The sequence below is a fragment of the Lissotriton vulgaris genome, chromosome 3_1 (assembly GCF_964263255.1).
Source record: "Lissotriton vulgaris chromosome 3_1, aLisVul1.2, whole genome shotgun sequence".
Classification (NCBI taxonomy): Eukaryota; Metazoa; Chordata; class Amphibia; order Caudata; family Salamandridae; genus Lissotriton; species Lissotriton vulgaris.
Window position 1 is genome coordinate 499,743,504 of NC_141689.1, and position 16,262 is coordinate 499,759,765.

Here is a 16,262-nt window from a genome sequence, read left to right on the forward strand (position 1 = left end):
TTAAATTACAGTAATTTAAAAAAATCACACATTTCCTAAAATCGTTTACGAAGCTTCTTGAATTTCTTCAAAATCAATAACAGTATGCATTCGGAAAAACAGTTGAGCTATACGCCCTTCATTAAATGGACTCTGTAATTTAACTATGAACCCGTCACTCTGTGGCCCTGAAAGTCACGTGACAGGTTATGGTCACGTGCATCTTTCACGTCGTCGTGTCACCGGTCATGTGACTGCAGGTCTCGTGCTCCCTCTTCCGGCCGCGGGTGGAGGTGCGCTGCCGGGTTCGGACAGAAAGTTCCCTCTGACGGTTCTTCATCTACTTTAGTTCCGCGTAGAGTTTGTCGAAATGTCGAGCAACAGTCTGACCGCTTACAGCGAACAGGTGCCGGGAGGCGGCGGGGATGCGACCGAGGTGGGCCAGGAAGCTGGTGGCAGCAGTACATCGGGGGCCCTTGGACTTTTCAGCTCAGACGTCAAGAAGTGAGTGGGACTTGAGAAGGGTCGGGGCGCATGGTTAGGTCTTCTGCCCAACCACATGTGACCATGACATAATATGTTAGGGGTTGGAAGAGATGGTCCATCTAGAGAGAGTGGGCTCCTTGGAAGTGGAGGTTATCGGTGCGGCGAGGAAAGCTCACTGCCATGCTCGTCCCAGACCAGGAACACATGTTGCATCCACATACACACCCTCAGGCAGCACTCCCTCCAGTGCTTTTATCCAGAACTATGACCCAGTTACACTCATAAGGCTGCCATATGACCGCCGCCCCAATATTGTGTGTGATGATTTAAGTCGACCCTGTTATTTTAATCAGTAGTCTTGGATTTTGTGTGTCGGGGTTTCCTTTGCACATGCAAAGGGGTGTTGACTGACTCCTTCCTAAAGCAAGCCGAAGGTGTTAAGACATCTCTTTTATAGGAAGCTGAGTTTGTACCTTGTAGAGGTACATAAACCCCACACGAACTCATGATTTTCAGTTCGCCCAAAGAAAACTCTAGCTGTTCACGCGACAGTGCTCGGGTTTTTATATGAATGTATTTATGATTCATGTATTGGTACCCATTTAGCATCAAAATCCCTTAGGCATTCAAGTAAGAGCATACTTGTCTTTTATGAATTAACTATATGTAGTAATATATTAGTTGCAGCTTTATCGTGTTTTCATGAAGCCCAGATTAACTATATCTGCAAAAATTAAATATTGATAAATGGAGATGTAAAAAAAAATACAATAAACTCGGAGCCTAATTATATTGTCTCCTGCAATAAAATCTACACGTTTTGTACTGCTGAGAAACGAAAGGCCTGGCGAACTAGTGGCATCTGAGATGTTGTAACTGTGCCTTGTAATGCTAGAGTTGCAAGACACCTCATGCCGGTTAAAGAAGCACATCTGATCGTTTATATTCCATGTATTTTGGTATTCTAGTTGAGCTATTAAATAAAAATATGCACTAACACTAGAAGTACATGACTAGTTCAAAACAACAAACAGAACAGGACTAACTAATCTCACATAAATTGTAAATGCTATATAAATACAATTAAGAATTACAATGACATATCATGGATTGGGAATATCCTGTCGCTGTGTTTACTTATCTACTTTGTCTGATTGGACAATGTTTGCTCGATTTAATTGTACCTGCCTTGTGTGTTAAACACGTTTGCTTTGCTGTAGTCTTTGCTGTAGTGCTCTGGTTCCGATTGGTGCTTGCACTGCTGCTCTAAGATACTGTAACTGCTCCATGTGTAGTCAAAGCTTGAAATTTGTGCTGCATTGTGTACATTATCCGTTAAGCATAGTCAGGTGTGTACAAGAGGAGCCGTACTCAATGCCCACTCAAATATCGGAGTTTATGGTAAGATTTGAGACAGCTTGCAGTTCTGCTCTGTTACTACTAGATATAGAAATCCTTGTATTTTTTTTCTGACACTGCAGAATCGAAAGAATAACACTTCGGCAGCTAAAGTCAGAAACTGTTCCATTGAGAATAATACTATTTTCGCTAAGAATCTTTGGCACTTCAAAAGTATGATTGGCCATTAAGAGAAGTACTGATTCAGCCCCTCGTGTGTAGCATTGCTTTTCAAATGTGGCATCACATTTAAATTATAGCAAAACTGAAGTGTATTGTATGACTCCACCAACATTCTATCAAATCTTCGATGTTCTGAAACTTACCCGTTTGAGATACCGGCTCAGAATAGCTTGAACTGTCCCACAGAAGGTATAGCAGGATCTTTGGCATTATTGACTGCCCGTGAGGACGCGTGAAATTCCACCTACTTGGTTAAAGAACAACTGCTTGCCGGACCCGCTGCGCGGGTCCCGCTTCGTCGTGAAGGACCTTGGAATCCACTGACTTGCTTCCACTAGCGAGGTTTGCTGGGGTGTGTGTGGGCCAAAGGCAGGGCTGCGAGTGGCGCTACAGGGACTCCAATTCCCAGGAGTCCCTGCACAGCTGATCCGCACCACCTGGACCGCTCTCCCTGCTTGCCCCGCCCCCAGCGCACTAGTACATTTTAAAACCATCCTGCCCTTTGAACACAGTGGGATCTTTGGCATTATTGACTCTGCCCGTGAGGACGCGTGAAATTCCACCTACTTGGTTAAAGAACAACTGCTTGCTGGACCCGCTGCGCGGGTCCCGCTTCGTCGAGAAGGACCTTGGAATCCACTGACTTGCTTCCACTAGCGAGGTTTGCTGGGGTGTGTTTGGGCCAAAGGCAGGGCTGCGAGTGGCGCTACAGGGACTCCAATTCCCAGGAGTCCCTGCACAGCTGATCCGCACCACCTGGACCGCTCTCCCTGCTTCCCCCGCCCCCAGCGTGTATTTATTAGTCCTAGGTGGCCGCTGCGCGGGAGCGCCCGGGCGGGACCGTCTGTGGCCATCAGGGGCTGTAGGAGCTGGGCTGCGCCCGTATTAACTCTTATCTTTAGGGAAAATCGCCCATTGCTGTATAAAAGTTTGTTGTAATCTGGGGTGCCCAAAGTGTCTAGGATGCCTACAGACATGTCTAGCTCTCTACCTTCTAGTGTTGGGGTCTCTATTCTTGGTCCCCTTGACAAATATTTTGCATGGGCGACCAAAGAAATACATAAAGAACTTTTTTTAGCGTAGAGACGTGCAGAGCGCCGTCGCTCCATAGATTTACTCAAAAAGAAACCACTGATTACTCCCCATAACTCTCCCATTAATCAAGATCTGGGTAGCACTTGTAGGATGGAAACAGATGCTGAGTTAGTTAGCACCGACCATATTCCCCTTATTTTTCAAGACCGCAGTATAACCCCTGTACAATCAGATATCCTCATAGATGGTAACCTAAACTGCCCTCCTATTGATTCCAATAGTCTTATAGATTTAAACTCTTCAGTTGCTTTAAATCTTGTCTCGCAACTCCACTCAACTTTTTCCACTCACTCAATAGACATTGTTGCACCTACAGAGACACTTCCACCAGCTACTGCTAGTACGACCAAAGACAACTCTAAGAATCCACGGAGGGCACTTCATTCTCCTCCAAGGAAAAGAAGGAGAAAAGGCGGGGTAAAAAGAAAAGGGGAAAAATCTTTGAGTGTTACATCTCCCCTGGCAGGCCCCAAAACTAAACCATCTGGCCCACCAGTGAGGGATGTCTTAATAGGTACCCAAGCACCACCAATCCCAGGAGAATTAACAACGACTAATAAAGAGTCAATAGAATTGCTTGAACGACTCCTAAAATCTTATATGCTCCCACTCATAGAGAGAGTTAGAATCCTAGGGGAAAAAATGGACTGCCTATTGTCAGCTGTTTGTCAGAGTACAATTCCTGACCCTGTGAAATCCAAGGATCTGCCCGATTAAAATGCCAGTTAAGCACAAAAACACCAAATCTAAGTAGACCACAGAAAGAGAAAGAAAATGTAACTTCTAATAGTAAAATTGCACCCCCAATCACTACCATGCCCTCGGCTCTACATGATCCACGTAAAGCGAAGCTCACGCCGGCCCCAAAAAACCGCCCTTTTCCACTAATGTGCCAACTATGATTCCGGGGGCATTTAAAACCCAAAGAGCTAACTCAAATCATAGGAATACAGTGGATTTACCCCCAGAGTCAGCTAACTACGTGATCTTTCCAACAGGTGTCCCAACTATCTCTAACGGAAATGTTGAATACAATGATAATCTCAAAAATAAAGTTATCTTTTGGTTGCGAAACAACAGACCCCTCCCCTCTCATTTAAACGGAGATATAATCTCCGTAAGACGATGTAAATGGGTGGGTCCCAGTCCGAAAGATACTGAGGGGGATGTTGTGATCGTAAACTTTAAGGACCACAGAGTAGTCACATATATTAGCGACTGGTTTCCAGGAAAAAGTGAAGGGGGAGTTTCAACCCGAAACTTGAGTTATTTTTATCCAGAGGCTTTGTTTATACCCCCTATTCACCCTAGAAATCCCATTCCTCTGAATTTGGCTTATTGCACATCTCACTTCTCTGGTCCCGCCAAAAACTTTTTTCCCTTCCTCCACGCCAACGCCCTCCCAGACATTTCCCTCCTCTAATATCTTTACAAATTCTACTAATTGCAACGAGTATTGGAACATTCCGTTGTATAACCTATATGAACCCCTCTCGGGGCTGGACTCGAATGAATGACTTGACCTGCCACTTCTTGATACGGAGGTCACTCAAGATAGTTGGGGAATTTTTGCTACACTAGACATAGTACCCCCTTATGATGAAGTACAGAATGTAATGACATGCCAGATTGGGAATGTGAAGCCTGATCTTTTTAGAGGGAATCGAGGTACAACCTTGGAAGCAGATAAGGCTGAGGTCCAGGTTGTGATGGCATCTCAGGTTGGAAATGAGGAGTTTGGTATATATAGAGGGATTCAAGGCAGAAGCTTGGAACCTGAGATGGCTGCCTGTGGAGATGGTGAATCTATTATCATCTGTCCCCATCTCAGGAGGGATGATGCACCTCTAGAGGTTATTCTAAGCCAGAGGGAGGGTGACCCTTTACCATCTAGCACGAATGCCCCCGCAGGGGTGATTTTGGCTAATCACCCAATACCATTGAAACTTATTTCATGGAATCTAGCTGGTCTACGTAGTAAGCTTCAAATCGAGGAGTGGGTGGAGCTGGTGAATAACCAGGACATCCTTATTTTTCAAGAGACCTGGGCAACTGACCCTATTTTCCACCATGGGTTTTTTAATTTTCACAAACCAGCTCGTAAGATAGGAGTCGGTAGACCGTCAGGGGGTCTATGTGTCTGGCTAAGACAGTCATTGGACTATCATATCACAGAGGTGCCCACTACAAATCTCGATATCCTTGTGATCAAGCTTTCAAACCCTGGCTCACAGGCGATAGTTATTATAAATGTGTATGCACGGGGAATTCCGGGAGGACGTAGTCCTACTGGTATGTCTCATGATCTTGAACTTATTTTTAACCAAATTGGTAGGGAATCCTTTATTTTGGCAGGTGACCTAAATTGCACCTTTGAGCCATATTTTGGAAGTGAGATGGACTTTCTGGTAGAAGAGGACAAACTTTGGAAGATTCCATCCTTAGAATTATCACCTATTAAGAAAGCGACAGAAGCAGCACTCCACTGGTTGGGGTTCTGCCTTGAATGGGGACTGAGAGCTGTGAATGGGCGAACCCCCTCAGATAAACAAGAAAACATACTTTTGATAAGGGCCATAGGACGAGTAGGATTGACTACATTCTCATTAGGGCAGAGTGCTGGTCCTCACTGGTTGATATGTTAGTGGTGGATCGCCCTGAGAGTGATCATAATCCTTTGGCACTCAGCCTGGCTCTTGATAGTAACCATCGGATGGGAGTCTCCCATAAATGTGCCATAGCTGATGTGTTCTTGGAGAATGATAGAAGGGTACAGCGGTGTAGGGTAGCGGAGGAGCCCGCCACCCTAAGTATAATCTCACGGAAAGTCGTGGAGGTTTCGCTTGCTATGGAGATAACGACCGACCCTGTTGATATTTGTGGGCTACATGATAATCTCTTCAAATTTTTGAAATCGCTTTTTTTTCATTTCTAAAAAAACTGGGAAAAAAACCCGACCATCACTGGGCGGGGGCAAATGGTATAATCGACTGTGTCGCTAAGCCCATATTAACCTACTTGTAGCACTTAAGTCGCGTGACAGTGTAGCCATACGGAAGGGTAGGCTGGAATATAAAAAGTGCCAGAAAGAGGCCAAATCAGCTTGGGACGACAAACACTGGCAGGATCTCTATGAGGCGAGTTTCCTCTAACCAATCGAGGTTCTGGCATGTTCTTAAGTGGGGGAATTCCTATGAGCCTCAACTCCCCTCTAACCATGTAGCTGAAGAAGGGTGAGTTGCATACTTTGGGGCACAGTTTAGCAACTCTGGTCCTCTAGTAGTCCCCGCAGTAAGTATGTGGGCGGCCCCTTTAAGAACTCCGGACACAGATCCCCTCTTTGATCGGTTAGATGTAGAGCTGGCCCTAAGCCAGACTAAAGGGGGGAAAGCTCCCGGCATAGATTGCATTCCCTCAGATCTTTTTAAATCAAGCAGCCTGGGTCCCCTATATATTGAAAGTTGCCAACGCGGTGGGAGATGGAGCCCCGATACCCGACTCTTGGCAGGGGGCGGAAATCCTTCCAATATTTAAAAAGGGGGATCGCTCCCTGCCAGCAAACTATCGTCCGATTAGCCTTATTGACGCCATCCAAAAGATCATCTCTCGGGTGGTGCTGTTTAACTCCATGGCTGCTATGCGTTTTCCCCCTCTGTGCTGAAAATTCTTTTTTTACATTGTTTTTTGACGAGCTGGGCTCGTCATCAGTGTTTGAGGAGGCTACACCATGACGAGCCCAGCTCGTCATGAGTGTGGAAGGGGTTAAGATCTCAGCATGGATGGACGAAATGTCAATACTATTACCTCTGCAGGCTGGCTTCAGGCCCGGTGTAAGTACAATAGATCAGATTCTAAGATTTCTTCTAATCTATTGGAAGGTGGTGGTCTTAAGTGGAGGAGTCATCTATGCGGCCTTTGTGGACCTAAAGTCCGCCTTCGATTTGGTCCCAAGGACCAAATTGTGGGAGGCTCTGATACAATTGGGATTGCCGAAGGACCTGTTGGACATTATCATGCCCAGGTTCGATGGGGTATGCAGGGCCAAGTCACTAAAAAGTTCCCAGTGACACAGGGAGTCCGTCAAGGATGTGTCCTTGCCCCCACCCTTTTTCTTCTATTTAATAATAGAGTTGTTGCATATTTTTCGGATACTCCGACTGACGCTCCTAGTTTGGGTAGTATGAAGGTTCCACTTCTCATCTTCGCGGATGACACGCTCATACTTTCAAAAACACAAAAGGGGCTACAACTGGCACTTAGCACATTTGTAGAATTCTGTGATGCCAATGATTTGCAGGTCAACACAAGTAAAACCAAGTTTATGTTTTTTACTAAAAATAAACCAAGATCAGGCCAAGTTAGTCTTAATGGCATAAATTTGGAACAGGTAAATGAGATGACTTACCTGGGGGTGGTTCTAGACCATAGATTAAGATGGACTGCCCAGATGGATGTTTTATCATTAAAATTTTCTCAGTTGAGTGGGACATTAGTCAAGGAGCAGAGATCCTCTCTAACTAAGAAAGTGAGCCCAGCCCTCAAAATATACAACATCAAGATTAGAACGGCCATTGTATACGGAGCAGATCTCTGGGGCTATGTTGACCTGTCCCAACTTGAGAAAATACAAAATAAGTTTTTACGAAACTTGGTGGGTCTTCCTCAATCGACCCCTATGCTTCCTTTAATGTTGGACCTGGGTTGTTCTCCAATAGAGGAATTGGCAAAACTGAGAATTATTCTACTATGGAGGAGAATTTGGGTAACCCCTGAATTGGCTATATTTGCTGTGGGAATAGAAGATTTTAGACGAATAGTGGGTAGTGGGAATCTCCCTTGGTTTAAAGCTGTCAAATCTATCCTGTCGGATATGGGCCTTATCCAGCTATGATCCGACCCCAGGACTAGTGTGTTCCTTTCAAAAAAGGATCTTAAGGACCAGTTTTGGGCTGCATATAGAAATAAGTTGATTATGGAACATAGCTCGCTAACCCTTTCTGGTAGGTTTTTGAGACATAAGGTGGACCCAGTTCTGGAAAGTTACTGGGACACCATAACAATGAGCATTGATAGAAAACTCTTTCATCAATTTAGAATAGGAACGCTACCTCTGAGATCGTTCACACATAAATGGAGGGGTGGGTTAGGGAATTCATGTCCATGGTGCAAAGATCGGGAGGAAACTGTGGGGCACTTCTTTTTTGTTTGTCCTGCATATGTCGCCCCATGGAAAAAATGGCTAAAACCAATTTGTCGAAAGCTTAACACTAGAGGGGCCAAAGAGGCCCTAAGGTTGTTAGGGATGGTAACATCACTCCCTGTGGTTATATCAGTAGCTAAATTTTTAGGCTGGTCTTGGTTAATTAGAGTTAGTTATCCACAGTGTTAGTCAGATTTTTATTGAATATCTTGTGAGTGAAGTCCTATGTACTATGTAACTATGTATTATGTTGGTTTTTAATGTTTTATTGTGCTTTATTTTGTGATGTCTTTTTATGGTCAATTTTACCGAAATAAAGACTTATGAAACTGAACTGGTATAGCAGGACTGCTGTGAAGCGCAGGTACTGCCCCATTGAATACATAGCAGCCTTGCTGACAAGTGCTTATAATATAAAATACGAAAGCTTTGCTAAGACATAGCCCATGCTTTCCCAATTCCGGTATAACCGCTAGTCCTCTGTTGTCACATATCTTCTCCATTCTAAGTATGACAGTTTTGCTGAATAGTATGGTTCTGTTCTTTTGAAAATATAACAGCCCTTCTGCGAAGTGACAGTAGCTTCTTGCATTTCGTTCCAGTGTGCCGTATGCATGCTTCAGTGGATAACATGCAGTTCCAACCCTAGAGTTAAAACTCCTACCCTTGCTCTTGAAACTACCAATTTGTTATAGTAGCCTCCTCAAATTGACAACCTTACTAAACTACGCATCCATAACATCTTCATACTCATTCGACCAAAGCTTTTCCTTTAAAAAAAATTAAAAAAAATAAAGAGAAGTCTATTGGTTTTGACACTGTTTGTTAAGGAATTTTATGTACACCAAAAGCATTTGATTCATGTGTTGGTTCACATCAAACCAGTGCATTTTTTTAATAATGGGTAGTGGTGCCATGTGGGAAAACATGATGATTAGAGATGCATTTTGGAAAATATGAACAACACATCAAGACAGAGTATAGCTGCAGGCTGAGCAGTGGTAATCAAGGAATCACATATCCATATTTTAGTGTGGGTGTTTTGCGATTGAACAGTAACTCTCTTGTTTCCTGGCATCAACCCAACCTCTCTCTCTCAATCCCAACCATCTGTATAGTAAGGACTACTGCTTATGTTATTTAAATGAACCTCGAATTGTGAACTATCATTGATCCTTAGAGGGCGCCATATTTCATCCCCTTTAAAAGAGGTATGAGCTTTCGCCAGGCACTCAACACTCGTAGGGCTAAAAGGATTTTAGCCCCCCTTCAACCCTACGGTACATCCAGATCGGACAGCTTCAGCTTCCATGACACACACATAGTTCTTGAGCTGCTGTGTGCTCAGCTGGTCAGTGTCTAGTGTCTAATCTTAGCCTCACCTGAGTATTTCACAGGTTTTTAAAATACCATTTACATGCCTTTGTGAACTGGTTAATGAGGCTTTGTTTTTTAATTTTTACTGGCTCCTGTACTCCCTGGATCCCAAATCTGCCTATTCCTTTCATTTGTAATTTACTTTTACTGACAGTGGGTGAATGCATTTTGTGAAAAGACATATCACTGGTAGATTTGCCACCTTTCTAAGAGTTAAATACTGCCCATTTGTTGTTTAAAAAGTCTGCGAACACCTGAGTGAGGTATTAAATAGGACTGGTATGTACTCCTTTTTAACATGACTTTTCTGTCTTTGCTTCCTTTAATTATTAGTCATGGTCCATTAATGCAGCCCTAGAACACATTTAAAAGTGCTTTCTATTTATATTTGCTGTTTGAAGCATGTACCTATAAATACAAAAAATATCGGCTTTATGTGATTTTGCTTTTTTTCTACCGGCCAGGGCAACAAATCACCGGTGGTGCCAGTAGAAAGGCACAATTGTTTGCCATAACTCACAGGTACATACTACTTACCCTGCACAAACTCCATTCACCATGCACTCACTAGTCACTCTAGCCTCTCATCCTGCACTCACACACAGGCACACAACTTCACCCTGCATTTACACAGCTCGCACCACCCTGCACTCACTCCTCTCACTGTATGCACTCTTCTCACTGTATGCACCCATCTCAATGACACTCACATGGGCCCTCTTCTCACTATGCATTCATGCAGCTCACCCTACACTAAAATCGGCAGATTTGTCACCCTTCACTTGCACTGCTCACTGACACCATTCATCGTCACCCACCACTTACATGAGCACACCTTTTACGCTGCACAGCACATATAAAAATTCCACAACTCTCATAAATTTGCACATATTTCTACAAAGGCACCCACTGAATACTTGCTCTTTCCATAGTGCTAGATGCACACTTAATTCCATCTGCAACAACGGTTCTGGTGCAAGAGGGAAGAGTGGACTGAAGATGTGGGATGGTGCGAGGAGGGAGACTAGGAACGACATTTTGAGGAATGGTGCTGGATATTAGATTGTGTGACTCCGTCATCCAGTCCTGGCTTTCCATTCACCACAATGCTTCATTCTGGGACAGATATATATATATATTTTTTTTTTACATTGTAAGTTGGGGCTGACTATTTCAAAATGCAAAGCTTCAGAAGAACCACGACCCACCACCCGCAACAGGTTCCTCGCAGGAGCTGGAACAAGATCACCGCCGACCAGCTCACCACCTCCCTCAGCCAGAACCCTCCCGCCAGCGCAACCGACCCCAACGAAGCAGCCTGCAACCTCACACAGTGGATCACCAGCTGTGCAGACAACCTCGCACCACTGAAGACCCCTCCCAGCAGACCCGGCAGCAAGAAAGCCTCCTGGTTCACCGACAAACTCAAGAACTCCAAGAAGAACTGCCGCACCCTCAAAGCCTGGAGCAACAACCAGACCACAGACAACATGACTGCCCTCAAGCACGCCACCCGCAAACACCACCAGCTGATCCGCACCACCAAGAAGACAGCATTCAAGGAACGACAGGACCACAACGCCCACAACAGCAAGGAACTCTTCAGCATCGTCAAAGAGCTCTCCAACCCCAGTGCCGTAAACAACGATATCACTCCCTCGCAAGACCTCTGCGACTCACTCGCCTCATTCTTCCACAGCAAGATCGTGGACATAAACAGCTTCGGTGCACAGACCACGCACCCAACCACCGAGCCAACGACCGCCACCACCACCCTCCGCGCCTGGACTCCGGTCAGCACCGAAGACATCACCCGCGTGATGAACACCATCCACTCCGGATCACCAACCGACCCCTGCCCCCACCACGTCTTCAACAAAGCCGACTCCATCATCGCACCCCAACTCCGGGACATCATCAACACCTCCTTCAACACCGCCACCTTCCCGGAGAGCTGGAAGCACGCCGAGCTCAGCGCCCTGCTGAAGAAACCAACAGCGGACCCCACTGACCTCAAGAACTACCGTCCCATCTCGCTCCTCCCTTTACCTGCCAAGGTCATAGAGAAGACCGTCAACAGTCAGCTTGCCGCCTTCCTCGAGACGAACGGATCCCTCGACCACTCGCAGTCCGGCTTCCGAGCCAACCACAGCACCGAAACCGCCCTCATCGCAGCCACTGACGACATCAGATCCCTGCTCGACAACGGGGAAACAGCGGCCCTCATCCTCCTGGACCTTTCCGCAGCGTTCGACACGGTCTGCCACCGCACCCTAGTGCAGCGCCTCAACAACATCGGAATCCAAGAGAAGGCACTGGAATGGATCACCTCGTTCCTCACCGGAAGAACCCAGAGGGTCCGCCTCCCCCGGTTCAGATCCGAGGCCACCAAAGTCATCTGCGGCGTACCACAAGGATCATCACTTAACCCCACCCTCTTCAATGTCTACATGAGCCCCCTCGCAGCCATCGCACGCCAACACAACCTCAACAACATCTCCTACGCCGACGACACCCAGCTGATCCTCTCCCTCACCAACGACCCCACCGTCGCCAGAACCAGCCTACACGAAGGCATGAAAGACGTCGCCGAATGGATGAAGAACAGCCGCTTGAACCTGAACTCAGACAAGACGGAGGTTCTCATCCTTGGACCATCACAGTCTGCCTGGGACGACTCCTGGTGGCCCCAGCCCTAGGCAGCGCACCCAAACCAGCGGATCACGCACGCAACCTGGGCTTCATCCTGGACTCCTCCCTGTCGATGACCAGACAACTCAACGCTGTCTCGTCTTCATGCTTCAACATCCTACGCATGCTCCGAAAGATCTTCCGATGGATTCCCACCGAAACCAGGAAGACTGTCACCCAGGCACTTGTCACCAGCCGTCTAGATTACGGAAACACCCTCTACACCGGAACCACAGCCAAACTGCAGAAAAGACTCCCAACGCATCCAGAACGCCTCCGCACGACTCATCCTGGACATCCCACGCCACAGCCACATCTCCGGACACCTGAAAGACCTGCACTGGCTCCCCGTCAGCAAAAGAATCACGCTCCGCCTCCTAACCCATGCACACAAAGCCCTCCACAACGCACTCCCCGCCGTTCCACGCATCCGAAGAGCCACCATGGGAGGAAGATCCTTCTCCTACCTGGCAGCCAAGACCTGGAATACACTCCCCATCCACCTCCGTCTTACCCAAGACCAGCTCTCCTTAAGGAAGCAACTCAAGACCTGGCTGTTCGAGCAGTAGCGGACCCCCCCCCCCCCCCCCCCCCAGCGCCTTGAGACCCTCTGGGTGAGTAGCGCGCTATACAAATTTCTTGATTGCTCTATCTGCAGTCTTCCCTGATGACTCTATCATGCTTCATTAGATTGCTGGAGGTATGAGGTGATGCAGAGGGCCTGCGGGTCAATTGGAAAAAGTCACAATACATCCACTTGGTAGGCCCGCCCCTTCTCCCACAACTTGAAGGCTTAATTGAGGGTCACCTCGACCCCCTTCAATTATCTTGGCTTTCACATTACATCCGACCTACAGATATATCATGCAACTTCAACATTGCATCAATATTGGCTCGCACACGTACAGATCTTGCTAATTGAGCCACCCTTTAACTGAACTTGCCTGGCCGGATTGCTTTATATAAAATGTTTGTCCTGCCCAGATTTCTCTGTGCTACAGAATTACCCCTTTGTTCGACCTACTTCTTTCTTCCAGACCGACAATCCAGGGATACGAGGATTTTTTCTGGGCTTCCAAGGCACAGACACCTCTGTGGGCCAGGATTCTGCTGGAATGAGTAGCATTCCTGGAGGGATTCCGGGGATTGGACCTGATTGGGAATAGTATGTTGGGGGACCTGTAGGACAGGGACCTGATTGTTTCCTTTGATTATCTCAAAGCGGATTACAACCTCCTAAATGCCAATTCTTCCGATACTTGCAGATGAGGCACGCCCTTGACCCATATAAAGAGTTACTTGCGAAGGTCCCTGAAACTAACCCTTTACAGTTGGAGATGATGATGAAACCCTTGGGTCGATAGGGACTTTCCGGTCTATATTGCTCATTTATCCTGAATGCCCTGGACCCTCTCCTTAAGCTTAGAGCAAGTTGATTGGTGGACCTAGGGGAATCAGATGAAGAGAAGATGGCTTTGCGCTTGTTGACCATACCCTGTATTCGCCAGCTCATCCAATTCTCCTATTTACATCATAATTATTACATCCCTGGTAGGCCCTGAAAGAGGAGGCACACAGACTTGCCTGCTTGCATACTCTGCCGCACCCTGCTGGGTCCTGCTATCACGTTTCTATACAAGCCTACTGGGTCACAGTGCATGGCCAGATCTCTGCAGGTAACTGCGGCGTTAGATCCTAAGTGGGTGCTTCTTGGGATAAAGGATGGTTGTCTAGACACTAGATGCCATAGGTTATATGCAGGTGTTTAGTGTCTTCTGGCCAAACAGGACATTGCTCAACACTGTGTTCCCCAACCCCTGACTGCTGCTGTCTTTTTGGCGGAGAGGTATGAACCTCTGATTCAGTGTCGAAAAAGAGATCTATAAGTGGAGAGGAAATGCCAATAAACATACAACCGTCTGAGGGGCATGGGCCCCATAGTGCTGATGTGGCGCTTATTCCCTGATGTTACTCTGTTCACTGGACTGTAGTGACTACGCTTATTGATTGTGGGGGTGGAGGAATTCATGCTTCCAGTTTGCTACGATATTCATACTTTTCCCTTATAAACATGCAACCATGTACTGTTGGTATAGCTTTATTTTAAAATCAATAAAAAGTATTAAAAAAATAATTTGACTTCAAAATTTCTCAGGGGAGAAGCCCACTCTCCCAGAAATCCACCTGCAAGAAATCTGTTTACTCATTTGCTTACTGGAATATGGGGGAAGTATCACACCCTACCACTTACATAGATTTTATCCTGCACTAGTGTGCAGAATTTGCAGACTGCAGAGGGGACCGTTTAAGAGTGCAGTGTCTCTGCAGAATGAAGAGGAGCAGGGATTTTGCAATGAAATAACAGTATGGTCTAATCGTAAAATGGATAGAATTGCTTACAGTTAAAAAGTAAATACGCCTGTCACTCTCTTAACATACCTGTAATTTCCCCCAATTTATAGTCCAAATTGAGCCATATGGTCTGGGCTGTCTCAATAATTGTGACTCTGACACCCTTAACTTCGGTCAGGTGCATGTGTATCGGCGGCTGCAGTTGGGGCGAGCATCCTGAGACAGTGCATTGATACAGCAGAAAGGATCCGCATGAGGCATGCTGGCGCTGCAGCAATGGACATGTCTGTCAGACTACTGGGATGGTTGGGCAGAACCAATTGCTTATTTGTCACAGTACAAACGTAAATGGGGAAGAAAAACCCTGCACAAGCGCATTTGTAGGAATAATATGGATGACACAGCCATTTTAAAGGAGGGAACATCCTAATATATTAGCCATTACTATTATCACATGGTAAAGGAGACTTCCCATTGCAAACTGTCACATAATTCATTTTTTTAGGTGTCTGAACTCTCCTGAGGAGCCAACAGGAGTACAACAAGCACTGTTTCTCAATGACAGCACACACCTTCTGCCCAATCAAGTATTGTACTTAAAGTAACCAACATGTTGGTGGAGACAAAGCTCCTCTCTTAGGTGTGCTTCTTAAAGCTCTTCTTACTGTTGAACCCATATGGTCAGGTGACTGCTGGGATATGTATCCAGACCTAAAAAGTAAAACTTTGAATCGCAGAAGTTCTGAAACACATCCGTTAACTAAAGTGCTTCACCAAAAGTGCATCACAACACTAAACAAGTATCTTAACTTCTCAAGAATGATTTTTTTTTTTAAAGGAATTTTTTTTATTGATTTCTCCATCCAACATACCATCAATCCAATAGCACATTCAAGACCATTGTACATGTGGTCCCAAATCCAATTGGTAAAACTGGAAGAATCAACTCTCAACATTCCTCCCCTACCCACCTCCCTCTCTACCCCCACCCCCCTTGTCAGTGTGCCCTCGCCTACCCCCCCTCATCTGGGTCTGTAAACAAAGAACTCAAATTATCGAACATAAAGCAATGGAGGACAACACCATCTCCGGTCTCGGAAGACAGGAAGTTCTGTTTAGTTACTCATGTGCGCTCTGAGCCCTATCTTGATTCCACAACTCGTCGTAACCTAGAGTGTGTGAGCTGACTCCTCTCAGTATGCGGTTAGATGTCCCCATCCCTATTGTACTCCCCAGTGTTCCCCGCTCTGGCCTCTGTGCCCTGATCTACTCCCACGTCACCTTCATCGTCCTCATCCACTCCTATAGGCGGTTCGAGCGCCGCTACCAATGCACCCCACGCTCTTGCTGCTTCCAGCGCCTTATCATTCGAGGTACGCCTGGCTAGTTGCAGACGAAGCGTCCCTTCACTGCCCGCCCAATTCAAGAAACTCACCCTCCATCTTTGAAAATTAGGTCCCGCTCACGCTTTCCAATGCATGGTAAGCCCCCTCTTTGCCAT

The 16,262-nt window shown here is 46.2% G+C and overlaps 1 protein-coding gene across 1 annotated transcript in view; it reads left to right on the forward strand.

Annotated features, from left to right (window-relative positions):
* Positions 1-220: 220 nt before the first annotated feature.
* AP3B1 (adaptor related protein complex 3 subunit beta 1) overlaps positions 221-16,262 on the forward strand; it is a 2,001,071-nt gene continuing 1,985,029 nt past the window's right edge. The window contains exon 1 of the mRNA XM_086960746.1: positions 221-483. Within this exon, the coding sequence (XP_086816872.1) occupies positions 350-483 (134 nt within the window). The 5' untranslated portion in view covers positions 221-349. The remainder of the gene's footprint in view (positions 484-16,262) is intronic.